General features: G+C 49.0%; 10 protein-coding genes across 10 annotated transcripts; 5 read left to right on the top strand and 5 right to left on the bottom strand.

Moving 5' to 3' along the window:
• Positions 1-1,912: 1,912 nt before the first annotated feature.
• On the bottom strand, positions 1,913-3,131 carry BJ212DRAFT_1585325 (Alpha/Beta hydrolase protein; the record flags this gene model as incomplete). Its single annotated transcript, XM_041342359.1, has 5 exons — positions 2,814-3,131; positions 2,697-2,765; positions 2,494-2,656; positions 2,359-2,447; positions 1,913-2,313 (listed from the first exon to the last, which is right to left on the bottom strand). Exons 1-5 carry the CDS (start codon positions 3,091-3,093, stop codon positions 1,913-1,915), a joined length of 1,002 nt encoding a protein of 333 aa, XP_041196920.1. The 5' UTR covers positions 3,094-3,131.
• Positions 3,132-3,958: 827 nt separating this feature from the next.
• BJ212DRAFT_1444875 (citrate lyase beta subunit) lies at positions 3,959-5,418 on the bottom strand (the record flags this gene model as incomplete). Its single annotated transcript, XM_041338023.1, has 9 exons — positions 3,959-4,018; positions 4,069-4,193; positions 4,242-4,302; positions 4,360-4,437; positions 4,486-4,614; positions 4,713-4,943; positions 5,003-5,098; positions 5,158-5,297; positions 5,346-5,418. 9 exons carry the CDS (start codon positions 5,416-5,418, stop codon positions 3,959-3,961), a joined length of 993 nt encoding a protein of 330 aa, XP_041196919.1.
• A 174-nt stretch (positions 5,419-5,592) lies between these two features.
• Positions 5,593-8,473, bottom strand: BJ212DRAFT_1328491 (CwfJ C-terminus 1-domain-containing protein-like protein). The gene is made up of 8 exons (XM_041334662.1): positions 8,233-8,473; positions 7,845-8,180; positions 6,985-7,791; positions 6,766-6,936; positions 6,597-6,711; positions 6,351-6,565; positions 5,904-6,301; positions 5,593-5,844 (listed from the first exon to the last, which is right to left on the bottom strand). The coding sequence occupies exons 1-8, from the start codon at positions 8,434-8,436 to the stop codon at positions 5,685-5,687; spliced, it is 2,406 nt and encodes an 801-aa protein (XP_041196918.1). The 5' UTR covers positions 8,437-8,473; the 3' UTR covers positions 5,593-5,684.
• A 98-nt stretch (positions 8,474-8,571) lies between these two features.
• Positions 8,572-12,651, top strand: BJ212DRAFT_1328490 (pre-mRNA splicing factor). The gene is made up of 13 exons (XM_041334661.1): positions 8,572-8,629; positions 8,681-8,729; positions 8,783-9,964; positions 10,018-10,325; positions 10,387-10,464; positions 10,521-10,623; positions 10,676-10,809; positions 10,862-11,152; positions 11,213-11,590; positions 11,648-11,989; positions 12,046-12,197; positions 12,253-12,290; positions 12,343-12,651. Exons 1-13 carry the CDS (start codon positions 8,585-8,587, stop codon positions 12,447-12,449), a joined length of 3,207 nt encoding a protein of 1,068 aa, XP_041196917.1. The 5' UTR covers positions 8,572-8,584; the 3' UTR covers positions 12,450-12,651.
• Positions 12,652-12,744: 93 nt separating this feature from the next.
• BJ212DRAFT_1476933 (OSCP, subunit 5 of the stator stalk of mitochondrial F1F0 ATP synthase) lies at positions 12,745-13,579 on the top strand (the record flags this gene model as incomplete). The annotated part of the gene is made up of 3 exons (XM_041339461.1): positions 12,745-13,365; positions 13,417-13,519; positions 13,569-13,579. 3 exons carry the CDS (start codon positions 12,745-12,747, stop codon positions 13,577-13,579), a joined length of 735 nt encoding a protein of 244 aa, XP_041196916.1.
• Positions 13,580-13,896: 317 nt separating this feature from the next.
• BJ212DRAFT_1328486 (uncharacterized protein) lies at positions 13,897-14,842 on the top strand. The gene is given in 3 exon segments (XM_041334660.1): positions 13,897-14,105; positions 14,163-14,583; positions 14,597-14,842. The coding sequence occupies 2 exon segments, from the start codon at positions 13,951-13,953 to the stop codon at positions 14,416-14,418; spliced, it is 411 nt and encodes a 136-aa protein (XP_041196915.1). The 5' UTR covers positions 13,897-13,950; the 3' UTR covers positions 14,419-14,583; positions 14,597-14,842.
• A 15-nt stretch (positions 14,843-14,857) lies between these two features.
• BJ212DRAFT_1328480 (uncharacterized protein) lies at positions 14,858-17,111 on the top strand. The gene is made up of 7 exons (XM_041334659.1): positions 14,858-15,256; positions 15,312-15,345; positions 15,403-15,500; positions 15,553-16,136; positions 16,185-16,282; positions 16,340-16,375; positions 16,430-17,111. The coding sequence occupies exons 1-7, from the start codon at positions 15,204-15,206 to the stop codon at positions 16,667-16,669; spliced, it is 1,143 nt and encodes a 380-aa protein (XP_041196914.1). The 5' UTR covers positions 14,858-15,203; the 3' UTR covers positions 16,670-17,111.
• BJ212DRAFT_1264015 (DUF427-domain-containing protein) lies at positions 16,931-17,410 on the bottom strand (the record flags this gene model as incomplete). The annotated part of the gene is made up of 4 exons (XM_041330394.1): positions 16,931-17,033; positions 17,092-17,148; positions 17,209-17,229; positions 17,286-17,410. The coding sequence occupies 4 exons, from the start codon at positions 17,408-17,410 to the stop codon at positions 16,931-16,933; spliced, it is 306 nt and encodes a 101-aa protein (XP_041196913.1).
• Positions 17,411-17,594: 184 nt separating this feature from the next.
• Positions 17,595-19,460, top strand: BJ212DRAFT_1328470 (mitochondrial carrier domain-containing protein). The gene is made up of 6 exons (XM_041334658.1): positions 17,595-17,865; positions 17,928-18,044; positions 18,110-18,423; positions 18,501-18,669; positions 18,718-19,015; positions 19,067-19,460. The coding sequence occupies exons 1-6, from the start codon at positions 17,823-17,825 to the stop codon at positions 19,104-19,106; spliced, it is 981 nt and encodes a 326-aa protein (XP_041196912.1). The 5' UTR covers positions 17,595-17,822; the 3' UTR covers positions 19,107-19,460.
• A 1,024-nt stretch (positions 19,461-20,484) lies between these two features.
• Positions 20,485-22,055, bottom strand: BJ212DRAFT_809112 (uncharacterized protein). The gene is made up of 4 exons (XM_041344112.1): positions 21,783-22,055; positions 21,580-21,678; positions 21,257-21,529; positions 20,485-21,206 (listed from the first exon to the last, which is right to left on the bottom strand). Exons 1-4 carry the CDS (start codon positions 21,943-21,945, stop codon positions 20,521-20,523), a joined length of 1,221 nt encoding a protein of 406 aa, XP_041196911.1. The 5' UTR covers positions 21,946-22,055; the 3' UTR covers positions 20,485-20,520.
• Between the last annotated feature and the right edge of the window lie 563 nt (positions 22,056-22,618).

Below are 22,618 nucleotides of genomic sequence, written 5' to 3'. Positions count from 1 at the left end.
CCGACAGGGAGGTTCGTGTCGATATTCCACAGACGCGCTGTGCAGTCATAAAACGCACTTGCAAGTAGGCAATATTTCCAGACAAAGTGATGGCACAATCCGAATACGCGTACATGTGACCAAGTGGCAAGAGCTGCGTGGGTGCGTTGAATATCTATATTGAGTTAATTGACACGGAGATAAGCCTCTATCCATCCGAAAGTCCATTTGAGTCACGTGAGGAGATCAGCTTGCACGTCTTCGCATCCCAGATTTTTACTGCATGCAGGCTCGTTGTCTCCATCCGTCGCGACTCCTAGGCCTGATGAGTCGGGCGAATAAATAACCGCATACACTTCCGCATGCCCGGTCCGGACTAGTCCAAGGTCATTTTGACATTACCTTCCCGTCAATGGATCCACTTAAACTCGTTTACCATCTGCGCTCCAGCCCACTGGCCGCACTAACATAGCTTATTTGGCGATGGCCTTACCCGTATCAACATCCCACAACATCACTTTTCCATTACTGCTTCCGCTTGCAGCCACCGTGCCGTTTGGAGACAAACTTACAAAGCTATGGTTATTACGAGTACCTTGTTCCCCAAATCTTGCCAGTCATCACCAATTTGTGCGCCGCTCTCCGGGTCCCATGGTCGGAGTGAGCCGTCTTCCGAACATGCTATAATGCGTCGTCCGCCGCAGCGGGGCATAACACCTCGTACTCGGCTGAATGACCTCGCATCGTCTGGTGAGGTGTGATCACTGGCATATCTAGTATCTCTGCGGTAGAAAAAAATGTGGTCCACGTTTTGGGTCTCCGCCACAGCAGATCATGGACTATGTATGCGAAAGAAGTTTGCTGGGATCTTCAAAAAAATCCTTTAGAGCCGACGGGCCTGCTTCACTATTGTCACTAGGATTGCACGATGCATTTCTGACCAGACAATCTACTTACAGGAATTTAGTCCTGATACACAGTACGGCTTTGAGACTGTATGCAGGTGCTATTATGCCGTGATTTGAGAACGTCCGGGAGATCTTTGCGGGATACCAAAGTTGCTGATAAACGAACGGTCAGGTTTGCCCTATAAAAGTGGCGTTCAGACCAACTCAGTGCTCCAATCACCAACGAGAAGCACAGGAGTACGTTTGGATCGAAATCGAGGAAGCTGGGCACCCGTTCTTCAAGAAGTTCGTTCCATGTATTTTCCTCATGCTGTACAAACGGTGTGTAAACGAAGCACTCAGGTCTGCATGCCAGCGTCATGTGCATCTTGACAGAGATATAGTGTATCTCACCTCCTTCACTCCGCATATTCCTTTCAATCGAACCAAACGACATTTTCGTGATTATGGTCCTGTTGTATGTTGCACTGGCCCGATTCTACGTAACGTGGAAGTTCCATCTGATACTCGCATGCTTGCTGGTAAAGACTTTGGACCAACTATAGTTGAAACTTGACGAACGCCGAGGTCGGCACTTATAATCAGCAGCAGTTCATGTTCGGACATCCAGTGGTCGCACGAGTAACGCGGATGTTGGCCAACTGAAGTCATTTCATGGACGCCTTTTGGATTGCTGTGTATCAGATCACTTTGTATTAGATTACAGTACATTAGTTCATTGTATGGATCGGCAAGGTTCCTTCTTAGACGAGACGACAGACCATTCAGAAGGTCAGGGTCATTCTCAGCGCCTAATCCTGTGTAATGCACTCAGTAACTTCACTGCCACGCGTGGAACTCGATGTCAGCAGATATGCTTTACAGCTTTAGTGCGGTTCAACGTTCAACCTCCAGCAGGGATGGATTTCCAAGTTAATATCAAGGCGTCACAATCCGTACAGTTGGAAGTGGCCCTCACATGACTTCGCATTCAAGATGATTGTACACAAATTATTACTCTTCTCTGGCACGCTCACACCAATCCCCTATGCCGCTTTGAAAGCATCACCCACTGCCTTGACGGAGTCATCAGCTTGCTGCTTCCCAACCATCAGTGCAGCGTCCAACCCAAGAATCAAATGTGGTGCTCTTGGATATAGCTTGACTTCTACCTTCACCCCAAGCGACTTTAACTTCTCGCCATACGCGATTCCTTCATCCCGAAGGAGATCAAGTTCACAGACGCCGATGAATGCAGGCGGGACTTTGGAAAGCAAAGCATCCGACGCGAAGATGGGCGAGTTGTCCGGTTCTGTCCAGGTCGCAGGATCAGGAAGGTACATGTTGCGGAACCACATCATCCGCCCTTCACTCAGCCAAACTGTGTTCTGGCACTCTTTCCAGGACGGATAGCGCCCGTCAGCCACGGATGCCGTGTTGTCGGTCACTGGAAACAAGTGAGAGATAATCATTTCGTATGGTTCTGACTTACCAGGCACAATCAATAGCTGGAAGATGATGGGGATCGGAGGCGTTAGTTCTTGCGCTTTGAGACATGCGATTGCAGCTAAGTTGCCGCCACTGACAAAAGTTGATGCTTCATCGTACGGGATGAGACGATACGCACCTGGACGACCCTCCGACCGCGATCTTGTTCACGTTCGCATTGAATTCTGCCTTCCCGTTGTAGTAGATGAATTTCAATGCATCAACTGTGTCCTCAACTGCTGCAGGATATGGGTTCTCAGGAGCCAAGCGATAGTCCAAGGCCACCGACACGCAATTGTTCTCTTAAACACAGTTAAGCTCTAGTCCGACAATAATATTCACCATCCCCACCCTTGCATTGACGCGAGATGAACGAGTTCAGAGTGTCAATATTTCCAAGCGTCCATCCGCCTGAAAACTCTCAGTCAAACATTCACCCGAATACATACGGATTCTTACCCCCGTGGATATACAGCAACACCGGCCACCCTTCTGGAGGAGGTATTCCCTCTGGAATGAATGCCCGAATCTTGCAGTTCTGCAAACTGATATCCTTGACAGCCCCGACAGTCCTGACAGGCGAGCTACCGGGGATGGGAGGTGCCTTCCTGATATCTGGATGCCAAGGGATCGTGTGCGGGGGCACGCGGTGTGCTATATGGGCATTGTGGATCGCGACGTATTCAGGGTCGAGGCGGGGAAGAATGTCGGGGTGGATGGCGGAGGGAAGGTCTGACATGGTGCTGGCGGTTGCTCAGGTTATATGGTACAATCGAGCAGGACGTCCTGTAAAGCGAGTGCTCGAGGGCCGCGTTCTCATTATAATCGGAGTCGAGGACACATGACATGGGTTATAATTGGCCATTGCGAGATAAGAGTTCCTAGGTAGGAATTAAATATACAGATCAAAAGGTCTGCTCGCATTTGATCTTGTTTACTAACCATCGGAAGGCCGTTCTTTCTTTATCAAATCTTTGGTCACAAGTCACAGTTTGGGAGCATGGTTGATAAGGTTATCACCCAAGTAAGAGTGAATTATGGGCAACGGAAAAACAGTACTTTGTGGATTCAGTGTTCGTTGAATCATAATTCCCTGACGCAAAGCAGCTGAAGGAAGACGAGTAGAGTGACTAGAGTCTGGTTTTGAAGGATGTCGTCGAGACTCCTGCGAATGACGAGCTCTCGACGAGAGAGGTCCATCGGTAAGGGTCGACCGTTCGCCGAATCAATTAGATTCGAGTGAAAAGGTTAAACTTGAGAAAACGTTTGTCCAGGTCGTCTTCCAAGACAACCTCGTAGTCTAGCATAAGTGAGAGAGGGGAAAGCAACATTCTCTGCAAATTACAATGTTGTCTGTTACTCGTGAGTCATCAGTGCTGTCGTTGAGCTTAGTTAAACCGTAAGCGGATTACCCGAAGGATGCAATGAACTGATGACGAAGAAGAGGGTGAAGATTTGCAGGAGGCGAGAAAGCTTGCCAATTTGTGCGACAATTTTTCCAAAGACCACTGCAGGATATATGTTTTCAGGGTGCTTACTGGCCGATTGAGCAAGACCGTCCAGAACTTGCCATTCACACCTGAACATAATACACTCTTTCCCAATTAACCTACACCAGGAATTTCTAAGCTAGCTGCTTTGGCTGCTCGAATGATATTCTCAGCCTGGCCGATGTATAAGACGCTTCACTATACAAGAAATCGTACGGACTCGCCTGCTTCAACATTGGAGCGTCAATCATCTCTTTACCGCCCCCCTCCATCTCTAGGCCAAAGGCACCCTTTTGAGAGGAATGCGCAACTTCCATCTGGTGGAGAATCTTCGCGGCGCGCAGAATTTCTATGGGAGGACGTTGGCCAGAGTTAAATTTGTATGAAGATGACACACCCTTCTCCGTAGGAACAAATGTCGAATGGATGATATCAACCTGTGTGGGGTGAATGGCTTGCTAGAAACGATAGTAGCATTCAGTATGTGTTCCGAGTCGAATCAAGATAAGATTTACCTTGCCGTTGAAACCAAGCCTCCGGCCATCTTCACATTCGTCTTTTAGATAATTGAGGTCTTTGTAGTTGACACAGACCTGTGATGCTCGACTTTAGGGGATCATATAGTAGCAAAAACCACGGACCATGTCTATGGCATCTAGTCCGAAAGCCTTGGCAGCAATTGCAATCTGGGAGCGTACATAGAGAAGCTCAAGCCTCGAAGGCGTCCGCACCACCGAAGTATCAGCACAATCTGTATCCGAATAAGCTTTCTACTTGTGCTCGAGTAGAAAAGTACTATACAGTCTTCTGCTGCAAACTACAAACATGTGTCAGTAATTAACTAGGAAGGCCGATAGAGGAAACATACAAGTAGAGCACCTAACTTCCCACCAGCATCTGGGCCGTACTCCGAAGTCCAAGAAGCAATCTCCCCGAGATTCCAAGCACTGCGGGCGCTTTCGACACTTGCAACGATGCGTATAGGAAATGACGTGGAGGTGCTGTCCCGTGAAGTTCGAATGGCTCGCGAGACGTGATGAAGGTCGCGGACGGAGTGGATCTTGGGCAGCACGAGTGTTCGGACGAAGGGTGACTTAAGCTGGAAGACAGGCAAAACTCAGGTGGGGAGTACAAATTATGGGAATAACGAACACCTACGATTTCGAATATATCGTTCTCGAAAAAAGGTGTAGTAATGTCATTTAGGCGGACAGCGATACGCTCGGGGTGCGGAAGCTTGTGCTCTGGTGTGCGCTATCCAGCGGGCGAAATTTCAGGCTCGAGATACGAAGAATACGAACGTGCCCACATACGCTCAGGAATGTACAAAGCCGTTGTCTCGCGCTGTCTTTGTCGTGGGGAGAAGGCGGTACGCTGTCCTCGAGGTCGTATATGATGACATCGGATGGCGTACTCAAAGACTTGTCCAGCATCCGGTCGGACGACGAGGGTACTGGTCATTACTCAGTTTGAAATCCAAGTGTGCATGTCTGTAGCATACCGTAGAGATATGACCGACGAAGCGCTTGGTCAGTTTTGCCATTGCCAGCAGTACTTAGCGTACGCATACACATAGAGCCATATCTCAGGCTCCTGCTCCGCGTAGGTGATGCCAGTCGCGTTAACAGCATCGGCATCGCCGCGTTCTGAGGCCTACCACAACCGCCTATTTGATGTTGGAGTCTCCGCTTGAGCGAAGTTGGGATTTAATGTCAGCATCAGGGAGTGCAACGGTTCCGACTCATGTGACAGGAGGTGACAGGCTAGCAGAAAAAATTACAAGCGTTCGTACATATGTATACGACATCAAGGCAACACAACAGAACAGCGAACAAATGCATCATGACTTCCCGATCAACCCTGTCCAATCAAACTTGTCATACATCTTCTTCAACCTTTGTATCCGATCCTTGTTATGCCGATAATCAACCCTCCGTGGTCGCATCCACCGACGTGGATCAAGATCCAGCACATTCCCAATAATCTCTCCCGCAAAATATCTGCAATTAAGTACCTTCAGCACCCAATCATCCAGTATGTAAAAAACAACAAGACACACCTCGGAAAATCCCCACCACCTTTATCCCCTTCATCTAATGCCCCATCCTCCTCACCAGTCGCCGCAGACTCTCCCGTGCCCTCAATAACATGCCCGTACCCCTTGTCCCCTTTATAGTCAAACTGCACCATGAAATACGGAAGGTTCGGCACCATCGCACGTCTGAACCCCCCAGGCCGTGCGGAGAAATCGATAAGCTTCTTATGTGTCGACCACTCTGCTTCAGATGCGAGGATGCTCTCTTTGAAGTACGCCGGGATATCGTCGTACTTGTCCCATGGAAGCGGTACACACTCGATGCAGGTATGTTTTTGCGGCTTGAGGGAGATAACAGTTTCATAGAAGATGACTCCTTTATCTTCTTCGGCGAACATGCGCATGACGCTTTTCATGAAGTTCTGTGAGATGTGTCAGTAGGCTTGTACGTGGAAGGTGGTGGTTACGCACCCGCACTTCGTCCCAGACGTCGTCATCAGCCTCCAGCATTGTAAGGTGATGTTGTATAGGTACAATGAGACAATGGCCATCTAGAAGTTCCTCATTCAGGGTGCAAGAGAGGTAGACTTGTGTGCCCATCGCCACAACAGGTGCTTTTGGAGGGGAATCGTCTTCACCGTAGCAGAACTGGCATGTTGCAAGGGCTTTTTGAGTGCGTTTGTAGTCTGATCAAGAGAATTGTTCAGAGTCAAAAACTAAGATAGAGTATGCAAACCCACCAGTGAACAGCAAACTGCCGTTTCATTGCGTCGGTTCGCATCTTCTGCCGCCCAAGTCGTTCCGCATTATCATCCATGTAGTCGAGATCATTCTGTAGATAGTATTATGAGTGTCAGAAAGAGGGAAGCTCATAAAACTTCCGCACCTGAAACTTGCCATCTCCCATGATAGCCTTCGCGAATTGTGCATCCAAATTCTTCTGGTCCGCCATTCCCGCTCCAAACCGCTCCTGCCTAACCATCTCTCCCAGCGTGATCTCATCATCATCAGCGTTATACCTGAGAAGCTCTCCCGTCTTCGCGTCACGAGTTTCAAACTAACCAGGATATAGTCAGCGGACTCGTGTTGAAGGATGAAAATTTACCTTCTCTTTCTTCCGCTTATTACCGGGCCCCTTCTCTGCGTCATCCTTGCCATGACCAACATCATACATTTGTCCCCTGGCATCTAATGTCGGTAGCACTTCCACACGCGTCCTGACTCCTCCCTCACTGTTCGCCCGCCTCACCTCTGCTTCGTACTCATCCTCAAGCTTCTCAGCGTTCGGCGCGTTCATCAATTTTGCACGGAGAACCTGAGCTTGTAACTTGTTCAGCGATGAAGGCGACATAGCCCGGCGTGTGCTCGTCGATACCATAGACGGCGTCATGACGCTCGGTATTGGCGTATGTGACTGCGCGAGTGGCGATGCGGCCTGTGAAGGCAAACGTAAAGAATCAAGGCGCTTGTTCGCAGGCGGATTGGTGGGGGATGGCGAGGACGGGGTACTTCCTGTTGGACCCGAACCAGGGCGTCTGAAGGATGAGCTACGGGACGAAGCGCCGCTCGCACCAACATCAGTAAACATGAATCGTTTCTCTCCGCCGGTCTCTCGCCCTCGACCTCTCTCGTCCTTCCGTTCTGAGCGTTTACCTTGACGTTCATCAAGAATGCGCCGTTCGTCTTTGGCCTCTTCGAATGCTTGAAGCGTACCAAAACGCTCGAGAGCAACTTCTTCGATGGGTTTGTTTTCCTCTTCTGCGGTCTCGTATACGCGCCGGAGACGCATCATGCGCCAATTAGAGCCTGGGCCACCAGGGGTTGTGGCTTTTGGAGGTAGGGGAGGTACATCATTATCGATTGAATGTCCAGCACGGATGTCTTGGCTGATTTCTTTAGAACTGATTTTGATCTGGAAGTATACCTCCAGCTAATGTATGTATGAAGACAGGAGTGGTACTGTACCTTGTCATGATCAGGTTTGTCAGGTCGCGGTGGTCGCTTGCGTTCGGTGCCGAGAGAAGAAAAGAAGTCGACGCCTCCGGCAGATGTGCGTTGGCTTAAGGAGGATTCGCCGTAGTCCTCTGTAAAAGTCTCGTCTCCTGTAGATAATCCTCGGGTCGATGGCCTCGACGAATTCAAAGGTTCTGCAACACCGCCAGATGGCATGAGCATCCACTCGTCGCGTTGTAGTCTCGTTTCCGTTGTCAAGTTAGGTGGCAGCAGTGGGTCTGTCTCTCCGGCAGTTGCATGAGTTGTGATCTTCAAGCTCTCTGCGGTTGGAATATCCGTTGCAAGAAGCTAGTGAGCAAAACATGTTAGCACCACGTAAGCAAGACAAATACATACGAACCCGTTCTCCGTCGTTGTCGATATTCTTCTCCACCCACATATCGTCGTCGTTGGCGTCATCGTCCGTAATGTTGACCGCTTCTGTTTGAGGCTTGCGTTTGTGAAATTTGTGCTCGGACTTGCGTTTTTTCTTGCTTTTGTGCTCGTCCTTGTCTCTGCTGCGTTTATGCTTGGATGTTGAATGTCGCTCGCGGTCTTCTCCCATCGTCGAGCACGGTGACGAGCAACGAACGAAATACCAAATTTGGCATTTTGTGGTGAAAGCGTTTGAGCACGAATTACCATCTTTAGTAGTGTGATATTATCGTGACTTCACGTATGTCACAGACAAACCTTGTCACACCTAGAGCTTTATGTCGAGCGACCTTCACCGTTTCATCAGCGACAACTGTGTTAGGGTAACGTCCGTTCCTCCTGCTTCATACACCTCACCTGATCTCAGTTTACAGCTTTTTGGTCTTGCAGACCGGAGTATTATTGACTTCGTACAGGCTTCAGGTACGACCATTCCATATGTTTCCACTTGTCATCATTCAAATGTTGTCTTCTAGCATCGACATCAAAAACACCAGACGCTCTCTTCTCCTCTCTTACCGCTTCTGGCCTTCCAAATACACCCGACGCACATGTATTCATAAATGAACTCTTCTCTCGTGTTCCCAGGAAGAGCAAACACAAGTCTTCAGCAGACAGCACACGGAAGCAAGCGGAGAAGGAGGCAAAGGCGCTGAATGCCCGCAGGTTTGAGTTTTTGCTTGAAGATCAGGCTACCCCTGATGTTTCGGAGCTGAAGGGGAAGCGCAAGGAGGGAAGTAGCAGCAAGGAGAAGCGCAAGGATGACCGAGGAAGTGGTAAGGAGAAGCGCGAACGTCATCTCAGGAAGAGAGAGCATGATAGCAGAGAGTGGGAAAGCGATGAGGAAGAGAAACATCGGAAACGACGGAAGCCAGATGATATTGAAACCAATGCGGATGAGGAGGCAATGGACATTCCGGAGGATGAGGATGAAAGAAGAGAACGAGACCGGTTGCAGGACATGAAGGAACGAGACGCGTTTGCTGAGCGGGTACGTGAAAAAGATCGGGAAAAGACAAAAAAAGTCGTCGAAGATCACTCCTCTCGTAATGCAGGTGCAGCGGCCGAGGCTGCACAACGTCGACAGCTAGCAGACGACACTGAAGCACGGACGCATGCACTCCCTTCACTGCGGTTGCACTCCCGGCAGGAATACCTGACCAAACGTGAGGTGCAGCAGATTGAGCTCCTGAGGAAGGAGATCGCGGACGAGGAGGCCTATTTCCATGGAATGAAGCTCACGAAGCAGGAGCAGGAGGACTTGGAGCGCAAGAAAGAGATTCTGCGGCTTGTTGAAGAGCGTCTCAAGATCAACGACAAGTGGGATGGCTACATGCTACCTGAAGACTACATTACAGAGCAGGGCAAAATCGACAAGGAGAAGAAGCAGAATGCACTCTACAAGCGGTACGAAGAGGCCAAGCCCAAGGATGACCAGTTCGTCACGGACGTCGACCAGTGGGAGGCTAGTCAAACGCTGCACAGCACATTCCGGACGGGCGCTATGGACAAAATGGAGGTCCCCGACGACTACGAGTACGTATTTGACGAGAGCCAGACCATTAAGTTCGTCATGGACCAGACGCTCAAGGGGGAGGGAATGATGAGTGCCAAGGACAAACTCTTGCACCAACAAATTCAGGAGGCTGAAAAACGAGGTCAGTATCTAAGTCCACTCTCTATTTAATGTCATCTAACGACCTTAATCCAGCACAAAGTATTGATGAAACTCGCAAATCCCTGCCAATATACACATACCGAGAGCAACTACTGGAGGCCATTAAGGAGCACCAGGTGCTTATTGTCGTTGCCGAGACCGGCTCAGGCAAGACAACTCAACTTCCGCAGTACCTGCACGAAGCCGGGTACACAGCCAACGGACAAAAAGTGGGCTGCACGCAACCTCGTCGTGTGGCTGCCATGTCCGTAGCGGCGCGCGTTGCTGAGGAGATGGGTACCAAAGTGGGGTACGAAGTAGGCTATTCTATCCGATTCGAGGACTGCACGAGCGACAAGACAGTGCTTAAGTACATGACGGACGGAATGCTCCTTCGAGAGTTTCTGACTGAACCAGATTTAGGCTGGATACTCAGCGCTGATTATTGACGAGGCACACGAGCGGACTCTGAGTACGGACATTCTTTTTGCTCTCGTCAAGGTGTGTGGTGCTACTTCTCACGGTTTGCTTTAGGTTCTGAGGGCTTCATTTATTAGGATATTGCGAGATTCAGGCCTGAGCTGAGGTTATTGATTTCAAGCGCGACCATGGATGCTGAGAAGTTCAGCGAGTACTTTGACAACGCGCCGGTGTTTTATGGTGAGTAGCTACGGTCTGCAGATGACAAATGTGATGCTAATGTTTTCCACAGTTCCCGGGCGTCGATACCCAGTCGACATTCACTATACACCACAGCCAGAGGCCAATTACCTGCACGCAGCCATCACAACCGTCTTCCAGATCCATACAACACAGCCCAAAGGCGACATCCTTGTGTTCTTTACGGTACGTGACAGATCCTCATTGCTGTATCGTCCATATGCTCACTCTTCTGCAGGGCCAAGACGAAATCGAAGCAGCGCAAGAAAACCTACAGGAGACCGCCCGAGCGCTCGGGAACAAGATCGCTGAGTTAATCGTTTGTCCAATCTACGCCAACTTGCCCAGCGATATGCAAGCCAAGATCTTTGAACCGACGCCAGAGGGTGCAAGAAAGGTCGTGCTCGCTACAAACATCGCGGAGACGTCGATCACTATCGAGGGTGTGGTTTTCGTTATCGACCCCGGGTTCGTCAAGCAAAACTCGTATAATCCTCGTACTGGCATGTCTTCCTTGATCGTGGTTCCGGTAAGCAACGACGCTGCATTATCTCTGCGCTTACAACTCATTTCACTGTGCGTTCAACAGTGTTCTCGTGCATCAGCCAACCAAAGAGCAGGCCGTGCAGGTCGTGTGGGGCCTGGCAAAGCTTTCCGGCTATACACGAAATGGGCGTTTTCAAACGAGCTCGAAGAGAATACCGTACCTGAAATCCAGCGGACGAACCTTGGGATGACTGTCCTGATGCTGAAATCACTTGGCATTAACAACTTTATGGACTTTGAATTTATGGACCCACCTCCGGGAGAGACGCTTATCAGGGCGCTAGAGCTGCTCTATGCTCTCGGGGCATTGAACGACCGTGGGGAGCTGACAAAACTGGGTCGACGGATGGCAGAGTTCCCTGTTGATCCCATGTTGTCCAAGGCCATCATCTCCAGTGAGAAGTACTCGTGTACTGACGAGGTACGGGCTTTCATATCTTGAAATACCTTGTCGATGCTGACGCTATCCTGTCACCAGGTACTGACCATCATAGCAATGCTCTCCGAGTCTTCATCGCTGTTCTATCGTCCCAAAGACAAAAAGATGCATGCAGACCAAGCACGTCAAAACTTCGTTCGCACAGGAGGAGATCACTTTACGTTGCTCAACGTTTGGGAGCAATGGGCCGATACAAATTATTCGCAACAGTTCTGCTACGAGCAATTCTTGCAGTTCAAAAGTCTCAGTCGGGCGCGGGATATTCGGGATCAACTTGCTGGGCTTTGCGAGCGTGTTGAAGTCGTTATTCAGAGCAATCCGAACGCAAACGATATCAGCGCTGTGCAGAAAGCTATCACGTCGGGGTACTTTTACAATACTGTAAGTCGAACAATTCGGAGTCGATGTGTGCAGGTATGCTCATGCAACATTATCAGGCCCAACTCCAGAAGAGTGGCGATTCTTACCGGACGCTGAAGACGCATCATACTGTATATATCCACCCCTCATCAAGTCTTTTCCAACATCAACCGCCCGTCAAAACCTTGCTATATTACGAGCTCGTCATGACCTCGAAATCATATATGAGGCAAGTTTTTTCCCCAGCAAACTACATGCGTCTAATTCGCTTTACTTCCCATCAGACAAATCATGGAAATCAAGCCGTCATGGCTAATGGAAGGCAAGTACTATCATTCAAGTTATCTCTCCGCAATGTTAAGGGCATCTTTTAGTCGCTCCTCATTACTTCAAGGCTGCAGACCTGGAGCAGCTGACTACTGGTGATAAGAAGTTGCCCAATGCGAAAGCGGTTGGTTCGTCGGGGGCAGCAGCTTCATGATATGCACCCTTTGGGTAGTGATCCATGCTGGACTACATTTGGTATTCCCTCGTACCATAATTCGTATGTGCTGGATAGTAGTGCATTATTTGTGATTTTGCATCGGAGTTGTGGGTGTATTGCCCAAGATCACTGGGCTTGTGGCCTGCACTATGTCATCGACTTCGTGTATTCCCACCATGCCACTCACTCTCAACCAATTCGAACTTACGAATATAAGTTAGCTTGAGAATAAGAATAATTAGGCTATATGTTCTCGAGCTCGATACCTCAAGTATTTTCTCTGAACTTGAACATGCCGTTTGGTCGCGGAGACGCCGGGTTGAGCTTTTCATTTCAAAGCCCGCACTTTCCCGATACTTACAACCTCGGAGACAACACATCACCAACACCTACAATGTTGTGCTCCTCGTTCCGCTCAGCAACCGCCTCCCTGGGTCTGGGACGGCGAGCAGCTTCTACCATTGCTCAAAAGTACTCCAAAGCTGTTTATTCGGCTGCTCTTTCGAAATCACCGCAAACACTTACCAAGGTCCAGTCAGAATTGAACGCCATCTCTAATGTTATCAAGGAGGTGCCCGACCTCAAAGCGTTCGTCAGCAACCCAACGCTATCTGCTAAGGATCGCTCTGCGGGCCTCGCTGTCATATATTCTCGTGCAGAAGGCTCCAAGAAGGAGCCTGTCTCTGACATAACCAAAAACCTATTCGGTGTCCTGTCGGAGAATGGTAGACTTGGAGAGACGGAAGGTGTTATCGAGGGGTTCAACGAGTTGGTTGCAAAGTACAAGGGAGAACTAGAAGTAGTTGTCACGTCTGCTACTCCTCTGCCCAGAGATTTGTCCTCCCGGTTGGAGACTATCCTCAAGCAGTCTCAGACAGCTCAGCAGGCAAAGTCGCTGAAAATTTCGAACAAGGTACTTTAATCTCGTTCACAACCCTTCTAAGTCGGTTCTAACGAGTTTTAGGTCAACCCTTCAGTTCTTGGTGGTATTGTGGTGGACTTCGGCGATAAGAGCATTGACCTCAGTGTCTCGTCGCGTGTCAACAAGCTTAACAATGTCTTGCAGCGTGAGTTTTCCTTGTTTTTGGATAGTTTGATGGCTGATCCCTTGTACAGAATCCGTATAGATACACGCATGTCATAGAGGAGATTGCCAGTGGCCAGGATTCCCCAACCTCACGAAGGAGAGAGAAAGCTTAGTCGAGTACTTTCGTTCTTACCCAGCCAATGCAATTGCGCTTTGGAAATTGCTCTAGTTGCGTTAGTGGCTTTCAATTGCCAGCAGACTGCTTCAACGTTTCAACACTGGCAACTGTCAGTTTCTTTCTCATGTTCAAACCTTAGAAGAAAAAAATCTAAACTTGCAAGGAGCTGTACATACTTGCGTGAATCTGTTCGAATTCTGCACGACGGGTTCTAGTGTTCACCGTGTCACGTGAGCCCTTTGAGTCTGCTTTAGACCACTACCGCTGGAGATTGTCAGATCTCGCTTGCGTCCATGAATGCCACTCAGGCAAAAGACAGGCTATATAGCCAACTCGCAGCTAGTCTGAGGAACATGTCACGCGCTGTTGGGCAGACAGCAGACCTCTTTGAACAACTTCAGACAGACTTGGACGCCATGAGAGTTCTGGCTGGCACACATGCTGCACAGTAAGTCCTGATTTTGAGTTGCACATCTGATTTATGAGGCCTATCATGTATACTTAGGTTCATGACTGTTGCTGCGGAACTCAGCCCCGAGACTGATGGGGGAGCAAATACAGAGGGAACTGTGGTGGGTGGTACATTATTAGAAATTTTTGTTATTGAGACCCCTCTAGTGAATCATATTCCGACTCGAGTTCACTCAGGGAACAGAGACATCAAAAAATATTTAGCTATAGGTCCGGTTGCATGCAGATCAGTTACTCGAGCACGTCAACCTCGTCGCGGTAGTGTCCATGTCCATCAAAGATTTCAATAACGAGGAGCTTTGCGAGGGGCATATGTCCTTCTCGATCGGTTGTCTTCCTGATATGTGAGACTCAGGAGCATGCAAAGGCGTCCGAGATTCGATCCTTGTTCGCTTCCTCAATGTAATCCAGATATGAGCATGGAAGTCCATATCCGATTTACTCAGCAAGGTAGACGAGTCAACACAACAAGACGTATACGCCCTCGAATGTGGTGAAAAGCAGTATGAAGAACCTTATAAGAGTCTGATGAGTGCCATGGGACCCGGAACTTGAAGGGCTTCGAAGAGTGGGTGTATGTGCCTAGCGTTGTAGAACACCTGCCCCCGCCGACTCTCCGTTTCAGACTTACTACAGTACATCGTATATATCATGTACCATGCTTATGTCTTGCATATTCTATCACATCTTTGTTGCCTACAAGCATCTACTTAGCAAAGTAGCTGGAGTGGGTCACACGCGGTCTCGTGACTTGGCTAATTAAGTTATTTAACGGAAACCCCTCTCGAGTCTCGCCACAAGTCTTTTCGCAACATTCTCTTTACCATACGCCCTTTCAACGACTAATTATACGTGCTCTGAGCTCTCCCCTATTGTTCTCCACTGTCCAGTCTGGTATTCTCGCTTGAATATGCCACCCAAAGCAAGTGTTGTTCGCTTGCAAACTCCAATATCTGTCCTTGACGCAGCCCTCCCTTCATCAGCGAAAACAGAATGCTCGAAAGGCTCCGGCTCGTTCGAAGCAGACTAGTAGGCACCCACTGTAATGCCAGGAATTCCATTCAGGTAAATTGAAATGCAATGTAAAGGCAAAAACGCCACAACAAGCATTGTCAATGCTGGACCCTCGTGCGCACTCTCTTCCACCATGTTCCCTTCTGGTGGTAATTAAGGCTATGAACAGGGTTGAAAATGGCAGTTCTGTAGATAGTGTAGATGTGCGCGATCTTGCCTTGGCTATGGAGCAGTTTCATTTACCACTCACTGTTCTGCAGGCGGCTCCACCTCAAAAGAAAACTAAAAGTACCGGAACAACGCCAACGCCAAGAGCGGAAACAACTGCAGAAAGTTGCACACACACGATGGATGTTTCGTAAGTCTTCCGACTCTTGGTTGCCTCGAAGAACTCACAAATCGTGAGTCAGTGACGAGCCTGTCCCTCAAGTAGTCAAGAGCTCAGACAAGATGAGACGTTCCAAATCCTCTCGCCCAGATCCATATACCACACTCCCAGCGACGACCACTTCCTACATCCAGCTACGATTCCAGCTTATGAACTTCAAAAATGTATATCGCATCGTTCAACTCCCAGCCACCTTCACCTTCGCCAATCTGCACACACTCATCCAGTACATGTTCGGCTGGAGCAACTCGCACTTGCACCGCGCAGAGGTCGTTTCGTATGTCGTCATGCATGACCCGAACGGTGAGCTGGCTGGCACGATGAAGAGATGGGGTCGCAAGCCAATGTTAGGGGAGTTTTTGGGAGGTGAGGAGGAGGACTTCGGGGACAGGATATCGTGGAAGTTTGAAAGGGACGATAACCCTATATATAATGTCGACCCATATGGCGTGCGCCCCGAAGGTTTTGGCGAGGACTACGCGAAGGCGATCAAGGACTCTCATCTGAAGTTGGGTGAAATCTGGACCAGGGATTTTATGAATAATGCATCACTCGGGGAGTCTCCGAACGATGAGATTGGCATTATCTACGAGTATGACCTTGGAGGTATGATCGTTCCTAGGACTGTATCAAAATCTGCTGACATCGGAGCAGACTCTTGGACTGTGCATATCTCATGCGACCCAAAGGAATTGTTCTTCAATAGTAGGACGCCAATTAATTTTCCTATCGTCAAACAAGCCCAGGGGGCGGTGCGTGGCTCGATGTCAGCTTTGCTAGTCGTTCTCATTAATTCCATCGCGCAATAGCCTCCTATTGAACATGCTCCGGACTTTGTCCCCGGGGTAAGTTTTCTTCTTGATCACACAAGATCTTGGACCTTCCTAACAGAAATTTAGGAAGAAGACGCCAACGATAAGACGGTCTCTGATCGCATTCTCATACGGGAGAATTTCCAACTCTATTGTGAGGGCAAGCTGATGTCTTGTACTCGAAGGACCGAACTGGCTATCTATACCCCAGAGGAGGAAGCGGAACGCCAGAAGCGATTACAGCATCAACGCGAGCAAAGGATGGAGGTCGATCCTGGTGAAGAGAATTATGACGACGACGACGACGATTCAGGTGAATGGTACTGAAGAGTTCTCCAGGGACCTTCACGAATCTGAATCATGTGCTGGAATGAATCGCGAGATTCAAAGCTTCATTTTTATGCCAAAGTCCCATCTCGATAACACAGCTGGTGCACCCATAGGTTCTGATACTCGTCAAGGGGTAGATTTTCGATTCTTCAGGTCTGTAAAATTACATGGATACGAATATGCGGCACTTTCTGTGAATACACTACTGTACCGATTTTTTTTCCTTTCACTCGATAGTAACTTTGTTCTGAAGTAAAGTCACAATGTTAGAGCGGAAGAACTCCACGAAGATAACCTTGCCTTGTAGAACGCGACATGATCTTTGATATGTAATGCTTTGGGTTTTGGATTCGCATAGTACCTTGAATGATAACTCAGTATACCAGCTTGGCCTGGCAGATACAGTCACTTCGACTTACCATGCGATATCTTTTACAGTCTCACCATGAATCTGTGCAGAATAGTACGACGCTGTCCTTCAGGGGGAATTCCGTCACAAAAGGCTCAGCGCTGAGCAACGGACCCAGGGCGCTCACCCTTTCCAAGGACACTCAGTGCTGAGCGCTCAAAGTTTAGTGCACATTGACATTACATGAACAATAAGAACCCTTACGTTGTGTCTGAGGGAACGAAGAATGACCTATCGACGGACTCGGGGGGGAAGTAATAGTTGCCTTCCACCACAACCGGGCTAGAGTCCTCAGCAAGTGTTTCGTCACTGTAAGTTACTTTGACCATGATACAAAGTTCTTCAACGTTTATGGGCGCTATATAATTAGGCAGTGTTAGGTGGTGTTGGGCCTCTAGGAGGTGTCGAAGTTATCATGATATACTCGCTGTGTCAATTTTGGCGCAGGCACACTTACATGTCAGGTAGTTTCAGCCTTATACTTATCAGTATGCAGGATCCGGACTAGCTTACCTAGGTTGTAAGGGGCTGCCGTACTATGTAGTAGTAAGATCAAAGTCAGTTTGGACAAGCGGCTAGGCTAGTAGATGGCTCGGCAAAACCCGGGTGAGCAGGTGTCAGCTCATAGTTGGGACGATAAATATTGGGTTGGTCAGATTCCTGCCTTCGGTACATATATATTTAGGATCACGCCAGCATAAAGCCATAGCGCTCGAGCGACCCCCTTCGCGGGGAAGAGATATGCAGACGCGAAAAGGAAAATGGACCGCAAACAGCATGATCGGTGCGCTATTACTACTGCATGAGACTCCATTTTCTGAACAATATTCGGTTTCCCACATACAGCTGGTGCTGGAGGTGGTCTAGTTGCCAGCATTGCGACCTGTCCGCTCGACGTCGTCAAGACCAAGTTACAAGCTCAACGTACAATCCAAGGGCAGCAGGGTTATCAAGGAGTTCTTGGTATGTTCTCCGGCCCCTTCATCTCCGTTCTCATCTCCCTTATCATCCTTGACACTACTCCACAGACATCGTTAAAACGACCCTCAAATATGATGGAATACGCGGCATGTACCGTGGTCTTGGCCCCACAATCTTGGGGTACCTTCCAACAATGGCCATCTACTTTGCGGTGTATGACGGGATTAAGACGCGTTTCGGAGAACCTCCACTGGGCCAAGTGCCGAAGCATGACCGAATATACCCTGCCGCACAACCCAAGGGCTACCAGCCCGCTATGCGTGACCACCCATGGACCCTCCACATCCTTTCTGCGATGATTGCCGGTGCGGCGAGCACAACCTGTACCAACCCACTGTGGGTCATCAAAACACGTTTCATGGTAGGAGTTTTGTTTCAATATCAATTACCTGCAACACCATTCACGAACTTGCTATCCCTGGCTCATCCATGCGACAGACACAATCAAGACGAGAAGTTAGATATCGACATACCTTCGATGCAGCCTTGGCAATATACCGCACAGAGGGCATCCGCGCGTTTTATCGCGGACTCCTACCCAGCCTCTTGGGAATATTTCATGTAGCCGTCCAGTTTCCCCTATACGAAAAGCTCAAGATGTGGGCCCGTGAGTAGCAGCTACCTATTCTGCATCGCAATTTTGAAATAATCGTAGAGGGTGACTCCGATGCGCCGCTACGGAGCGATACGATATTGGTATGTTCTGGTATAGCGAAGATGGCTGCATCCATTGCAACGTATCCACACGAGGTTGTACGCACACGGCTGCAGACACTCCGATTACCAATAGCTGAAGATGCGTCCTCGGACGGCATGGTCAAAACACATGCGCGCCGCGGAATCATTTACATAACACGCAAGATCATTCAGAAAGAGGGCTGGACGGGTCTCTATAAAGGTCTTTCTGTCAACCTGTTCCGAACGGTGCCAAACAGCGCCGTGACACTTTTAACGTGTGTTAAAGACCGTAGCTCAACCTCATTCTCCGTTGACATAATTGCCAGATATGAACTGCTTATGCGTCACCTCATGGCTCAACAATGAGATATAATTGTACCCATCGCGCAATTGTATATTGACATTCTCAACCTAAGAGGAAAGTACTTTTTTTGAATCTGATGAGTTCAACACTGCATTTAGAAAGACCTTTTCATGTATAGATTTATAATCATTATGGTCACATTCTTTTTCCCCCCGCGTATCATTCGTCCTCCTTTGCTGTGTTCCTCCTGCAGTAATACCTGTGCTATAATTGACATCATAATTAGCTGGGGCTACATAGCCTTGGCGTCCTCCAATTTGAAAGTGTGGCCATATGTCATTCTTTGCCAGCGGATGGATCGCGTGTTCGATTAAGTTCAAGTTCTATAATAAAATGGATTGATGCGCCCCCTCCCTCCTAAGACGATAAAAAATGAAATCAGGTCCATCGATATCAAAGTAGCTGCAAGCGGGTCCCGACGTTCTATTTCAAATGCACCCTTTGCCCGGCGTCTATATTGTGAAGAGGAGAGCGTGCACCCTCGAACACCTCGCTGTCAACCGGGTATTTCCCGAAAAAAAGAACTTGTAGCATCACTACCAAAGAAATTAAAGCCACATCCCGATTCAGCAATCGAGGAAACGTCCATTTCCCTTCCATACAAGATCCAGGTCGGTTTGCAGCCTATGTACGCGATGTTTGCGATCGTTTCATCATCGTCATTATTAAAGGAGAATCTGCCTAGTCATATAGTAACCCAGGTGGCATATATGGTCAACAAGGTTTTGGCACGAGCAAAAAAAAGGGAAACGAAGACTGTAAAGATGTATGAAAAAGCGTTCGGGGAGTGAGAAATCCAAGTACGCGTCCGTCCTCCCTAGGTAAGGGGAGCGTCCGTCCCAGCTGGCATGGTCCACATGCATGCCGAAATTTGGTTATTGGAAAGAACGTAAGCAGTTTGGAGATGAGAGGGCATGTGATTCGTGGGCGGCATACGGGCAGGGGTGGGAAGGCGTGATCCGACAAGTATATGCAACCACAGTGGTGGGTGCAATATATGGGTGTAAGGAGTGGCAGGACGGCGTCCGTGGGGAAATACAAGGCAAGTGTCGGGAGTAGGCGCAGGGTGGGGGTAGGAGTCCGAACGAAAAGTCTAATGCAACTACTAGAAATTACCGAGAACCACGATGATAGCGGATGTATGGTAAAAAGCCAGCCTTGCAATGCAGGAAAAAGGTGCGGTGTGGGGTGGAAAAGCGGAGACAAGAGAAGTGGAGTTATGCGGGTTAGAAGGGCAAGTAGAGGTGAGAACTACACGGCGACGAAGGTGGGACAACAACGTGAGGACTACGAAAGGTATCCGAGAAAATATACAACCAACGTTGAGAAGTCGAAAGTGAAATAAAATAAAGTAAAGCGCACAAGAAATCCTAGTGATCTTGCACTGTATCACCAGTCTCACTTAGAGTTTCCACTTTAACTCCCCGTGATGAACCTGACGCTCCGTAGGTCCCGTCCTTCTTCTGCCAATTCACGATTCATGATCGCATCATCCCTGTGGTCCTCGGCCTCCTCAACAGGGGGCCCTGCAAAATCAGGTTTGCGCAATGCTTTCCTAAATGCATCCGCCATGATGGCTGCATCGGCTCCTGAAAATGGACCGGTATCGCCTGCAGAGTGGGCCCGTGAGATATCGGATGCACCATCCGGAGATATGATCGATGCAGGCCGATGATGTTCTGATGATGTCCGGCCAGCCGTCGCACCCACCAACCCAGCCCCCAACAACGGTAGCTGAGGAGAGTTGGAGTTCTGGGCATTGGCCATCATCGGAGACGAGGAACCCATGGACCCTCGATTCGATAGCTGTTCACGTCTTCGTAAACGGCGCGCGATTAACCAAATCAAGACACCACCAGCTACGATAGCGAGAAATCCGAGTACCACGATGACTGCTATTGCCCAATGAGGAAAAGGTGCATTTGAGTTGTTTGACTGAACATTTCCCGATGGAAGTGACGATGTCCCAGATGCATGTAAGCTAGATGATGCTGATGACAGAGCAGCAGCAGATGACGAGGCGGCAGCGGCGGATGACGATGCGGCGGCAGCGGATGACGAGGACTGCATAGACGAAACGACAGCATCTGCATATGTAGTTTCTTTACAATATGTTAGTTGGGGTATAATAGGCTGCGCGACACAAACGTACGAATAGCCGTGAACGTTGGATTTGTGGTTTGAGAGCCATCCAGACCATCCTGATTGGTCACTACCCAATAAAATGGGTATGAGAAGTTCTGCCCTGGCGTCCATGAATTGCCTTTGGTTCCGAACCACGTATCATTCACAGGTGCATTCATTTCACCGGCATTATTAGTTGGATTTGTTTGTGTGAAATTGAGAATGGGGAGGTTTGTATCAGCATCAATCAAGTACAGCTGGACGACATTGAACTGGGAAAGTTGCGGCCGTCTACTGTTCCCTGTTATCGCGTCAATTTCAACAGAGAAAATGAGACATGGAGATGCTCACAGACAACCGGTGCCCACTGGTGTTGAATCACAAGATCACCTGCGCCTGGATAGCAAGTCACCTGACTATTATCAGCGTATATTTCACATTGAGTCTCGGCTGCCGCTGGCGAACAAACACAAGACGTTAGCACAGGATACGAGTAATGAGGGAGACGCGACTGCTCGCGTCCAGAACCTCGCACAACTACATTGTACACGCACCGAGCGCACTCTGATTCGAGATGATAGTTCCCTGTCTCCTTCCCAGTGATGAGGACCAAGAAGATCCCATGTCAGGGCTCTTTCGCTTCGATGATGAATATGATGACGATGGTGGAGCTGTCTGAGCTGGCCAAGGTGAATTCTGGGATGGGTTGGGAGACATGGCAGGAATTCGTTATCAAGAGGAAGTATGGTAGCCGATGTTGAATGAATAACGGTTCGCCCGTTTCTTCAAGAAAGGGCAGAAAGTAAGTACTGGTATGGCTGGGAGGAGGTGGGATATGTTATTGGTTGCTTTACGACCTTGAATCTTGGGCAGAATAGACCAACGAACAAGGAAGCGGGAATTAACGTCCTGTCAACGTCAAGCGCAGCGACGGCGACTAGTTCGGCGACGGCAGCAGCGACGGGAATGACGCAGGGAACGTCGAGCAGGGAGTGAACAGAGCGAGCACTAGGTTAGGTTGCAAAAGGTGAGTGTCTTGAATTCTCAAAGACCCTGAATACCCCCGCTTACATAATTACCCCCCTCCCCTTTGTTCGCGCGCGGCTCTACTTGTCCGCGCGTTTTGGGAAATCTGCTCTAATCTGCCTCGCTTCATTCATAAAATCTGATTCCCTCGGTGTAGCTGCCATTTATTACACTGCCGCCATCTGCTACTTGGTTCATCAAGATATCATCATTTCATTCATGCGGAAGATTTGAAAGCTCGCCGTAGGCAACAGGATATGTTAAGCGCGTGCTGATATATGTCAGGTGAGCATAGCGTCGGTCATCATGATCATCACATGATAGAAATAAATGGGTATCCCCTGGGGACCAGCACAGCTCAGAG

The sequence above is a fragment of the Suillus subaureus genome (genome assembly GCF_016647635.1).
Source record: "Suillus subaureus strain MN1 chromosome Unknown BJ212scaffold_5, whole genome shotgun sequence".
Classification (NCBI taxonomy): domain Eukaryota; kingdom Fungi; phylum Basidiomycota; class Agaricomycetes; order Boletales; family Suillaceae; genus Suillus; species Suillus subaureus.
The sequence above is the reverse complement of the archived record's forward strand: the minus strand, read 5'-3'. Positions and strand labels throughout refer to the sequence as shown.

Excerpts from the sequence above, each read along its gene's own strand:
- BJ212DRAFT_1328490 (XM_041334661.1), top strand. The coding sequence starts at position 8,585 with ATGTCGAGCGACCTTCACCGTTTCATCAGCGACAACTGTGTTAGG. Across the intron at positions 10,465-10,520 it reads TTCTTTTTGCTCTCGTCAAG|GATATTGCGAGATTCAGGCC; the intron begins GTGTGTGGTGCT and ends TTCATTTATTAG. Across the intron at positions 12,198-12,252 it reads ACCTCGAAATCATATATGAG|ACAAATCATGGAAATCAAGC; the intron begins GCAAGTTTTTTC and ends ACTTCCCATCAG.
- BJ212DRAFT_809112 (XM_041344112.1), bottom strand. The coding sequence starts at position 21,945 with ATGTCTCCCAACCCATCCCAGAATTCACCTTGGCCAGCTCAGACAGCT. Across the intron at positions 21,679-21,782 it reads CTCGAATCAGAGTGCGCTCG|CCGAGACTCAATGTGAAATA; the intron begins GTGCGTGTACAA and ends CGCCAGCGGCAG. Across the intron at positions 21,207-21,256 it reads TCCAACGTTCACGGCTATTC|AAACTACATATGCAGATGCT; the intron begins GTACGTTTGTGT and ends CATATTGTAAAG.
- BJ212DRAFT_1328470 (XM_041334658.1), top strand. The coding sequence starts at position 17,823 with ATGCAGACGCGAAAAGGAAAATGGACCGCAAACAGCATGATCG. Across the intron at positions 18,045-18,109 it reads GGGTTATCAAGGAGTTCTTG|ACATCGTTAAAACGACCCTC; the intron begins GTATGTTCTCCG and ends ACTACTCCACAG. Across the intron at positions 19,016-19,066 it reads AGCGCCGTGACACTTTTAAC|ATATGAACTGCTTATGCGTC; the intron begins GTGTGTTAAAGA and ends CATAATTGCCAG.
- BJ212DRAFT_1328491 (XM_041334662.1), bottom strand. The coding sequence starts at position 8,436 with ATGGGAGAAGACCGCGAGCGACATTCAACATCCAAGCATAAACGCAGC. Across the intron at positions 6,712-6,765 it reads TGGGAGATGGCAAGTTTCAG|AATGATCTCGACTACATGGA; the intron begins GTGCGGAAGTTT and ends TACTATCTACAG. Across the intron at positions 6,566-6,596 it reads GGTTTGCATACTCTATCTTA|ACTACAAACGCACTCAAAAA; the intron begins GTTTTTGACTCT and ends TCTCTTGATCAG.
- BJ212DRAFT_1328486 (XM_041334660.1), top strand. The coding sequence starts at position 13,951 with ATGAATGCCACTCAGGCAAAAGACAGGCTATATAGCCAACTCGCAGCT. Across the intron at positions 14,106-14,162 it reads GCTGGCACACATGCTGCACA|GTTCATGACTGTTGCTGCGG; the intron begins GTAAGTCCTGAT and ends ATGTATACTTAG.
- BJ212DRAFT_1328480 (XM_041334659.1), top strand. The coding sequence starts at position 15,204 with ATGCAATGTAAAGGCAAAAACGCCACAACAAGCATTGTCAATGCTGGA. Across the intron at positions 15,501-15,552 it reads ACACACACGATGGATGTTTC|TGACGAGCCTGTCCCTCAAG; the intron begins GTAAGTCTTCCG and ends ATCGTGAGTCAG. Across the intron at positions 16,283-16,339 it reads TCAAACAAGCCCAGGGGGCG|CCTCCTATTGAACATGCTCC; the intron begins GTGCGTGGCTCG and ends ATCGCGCAATAG.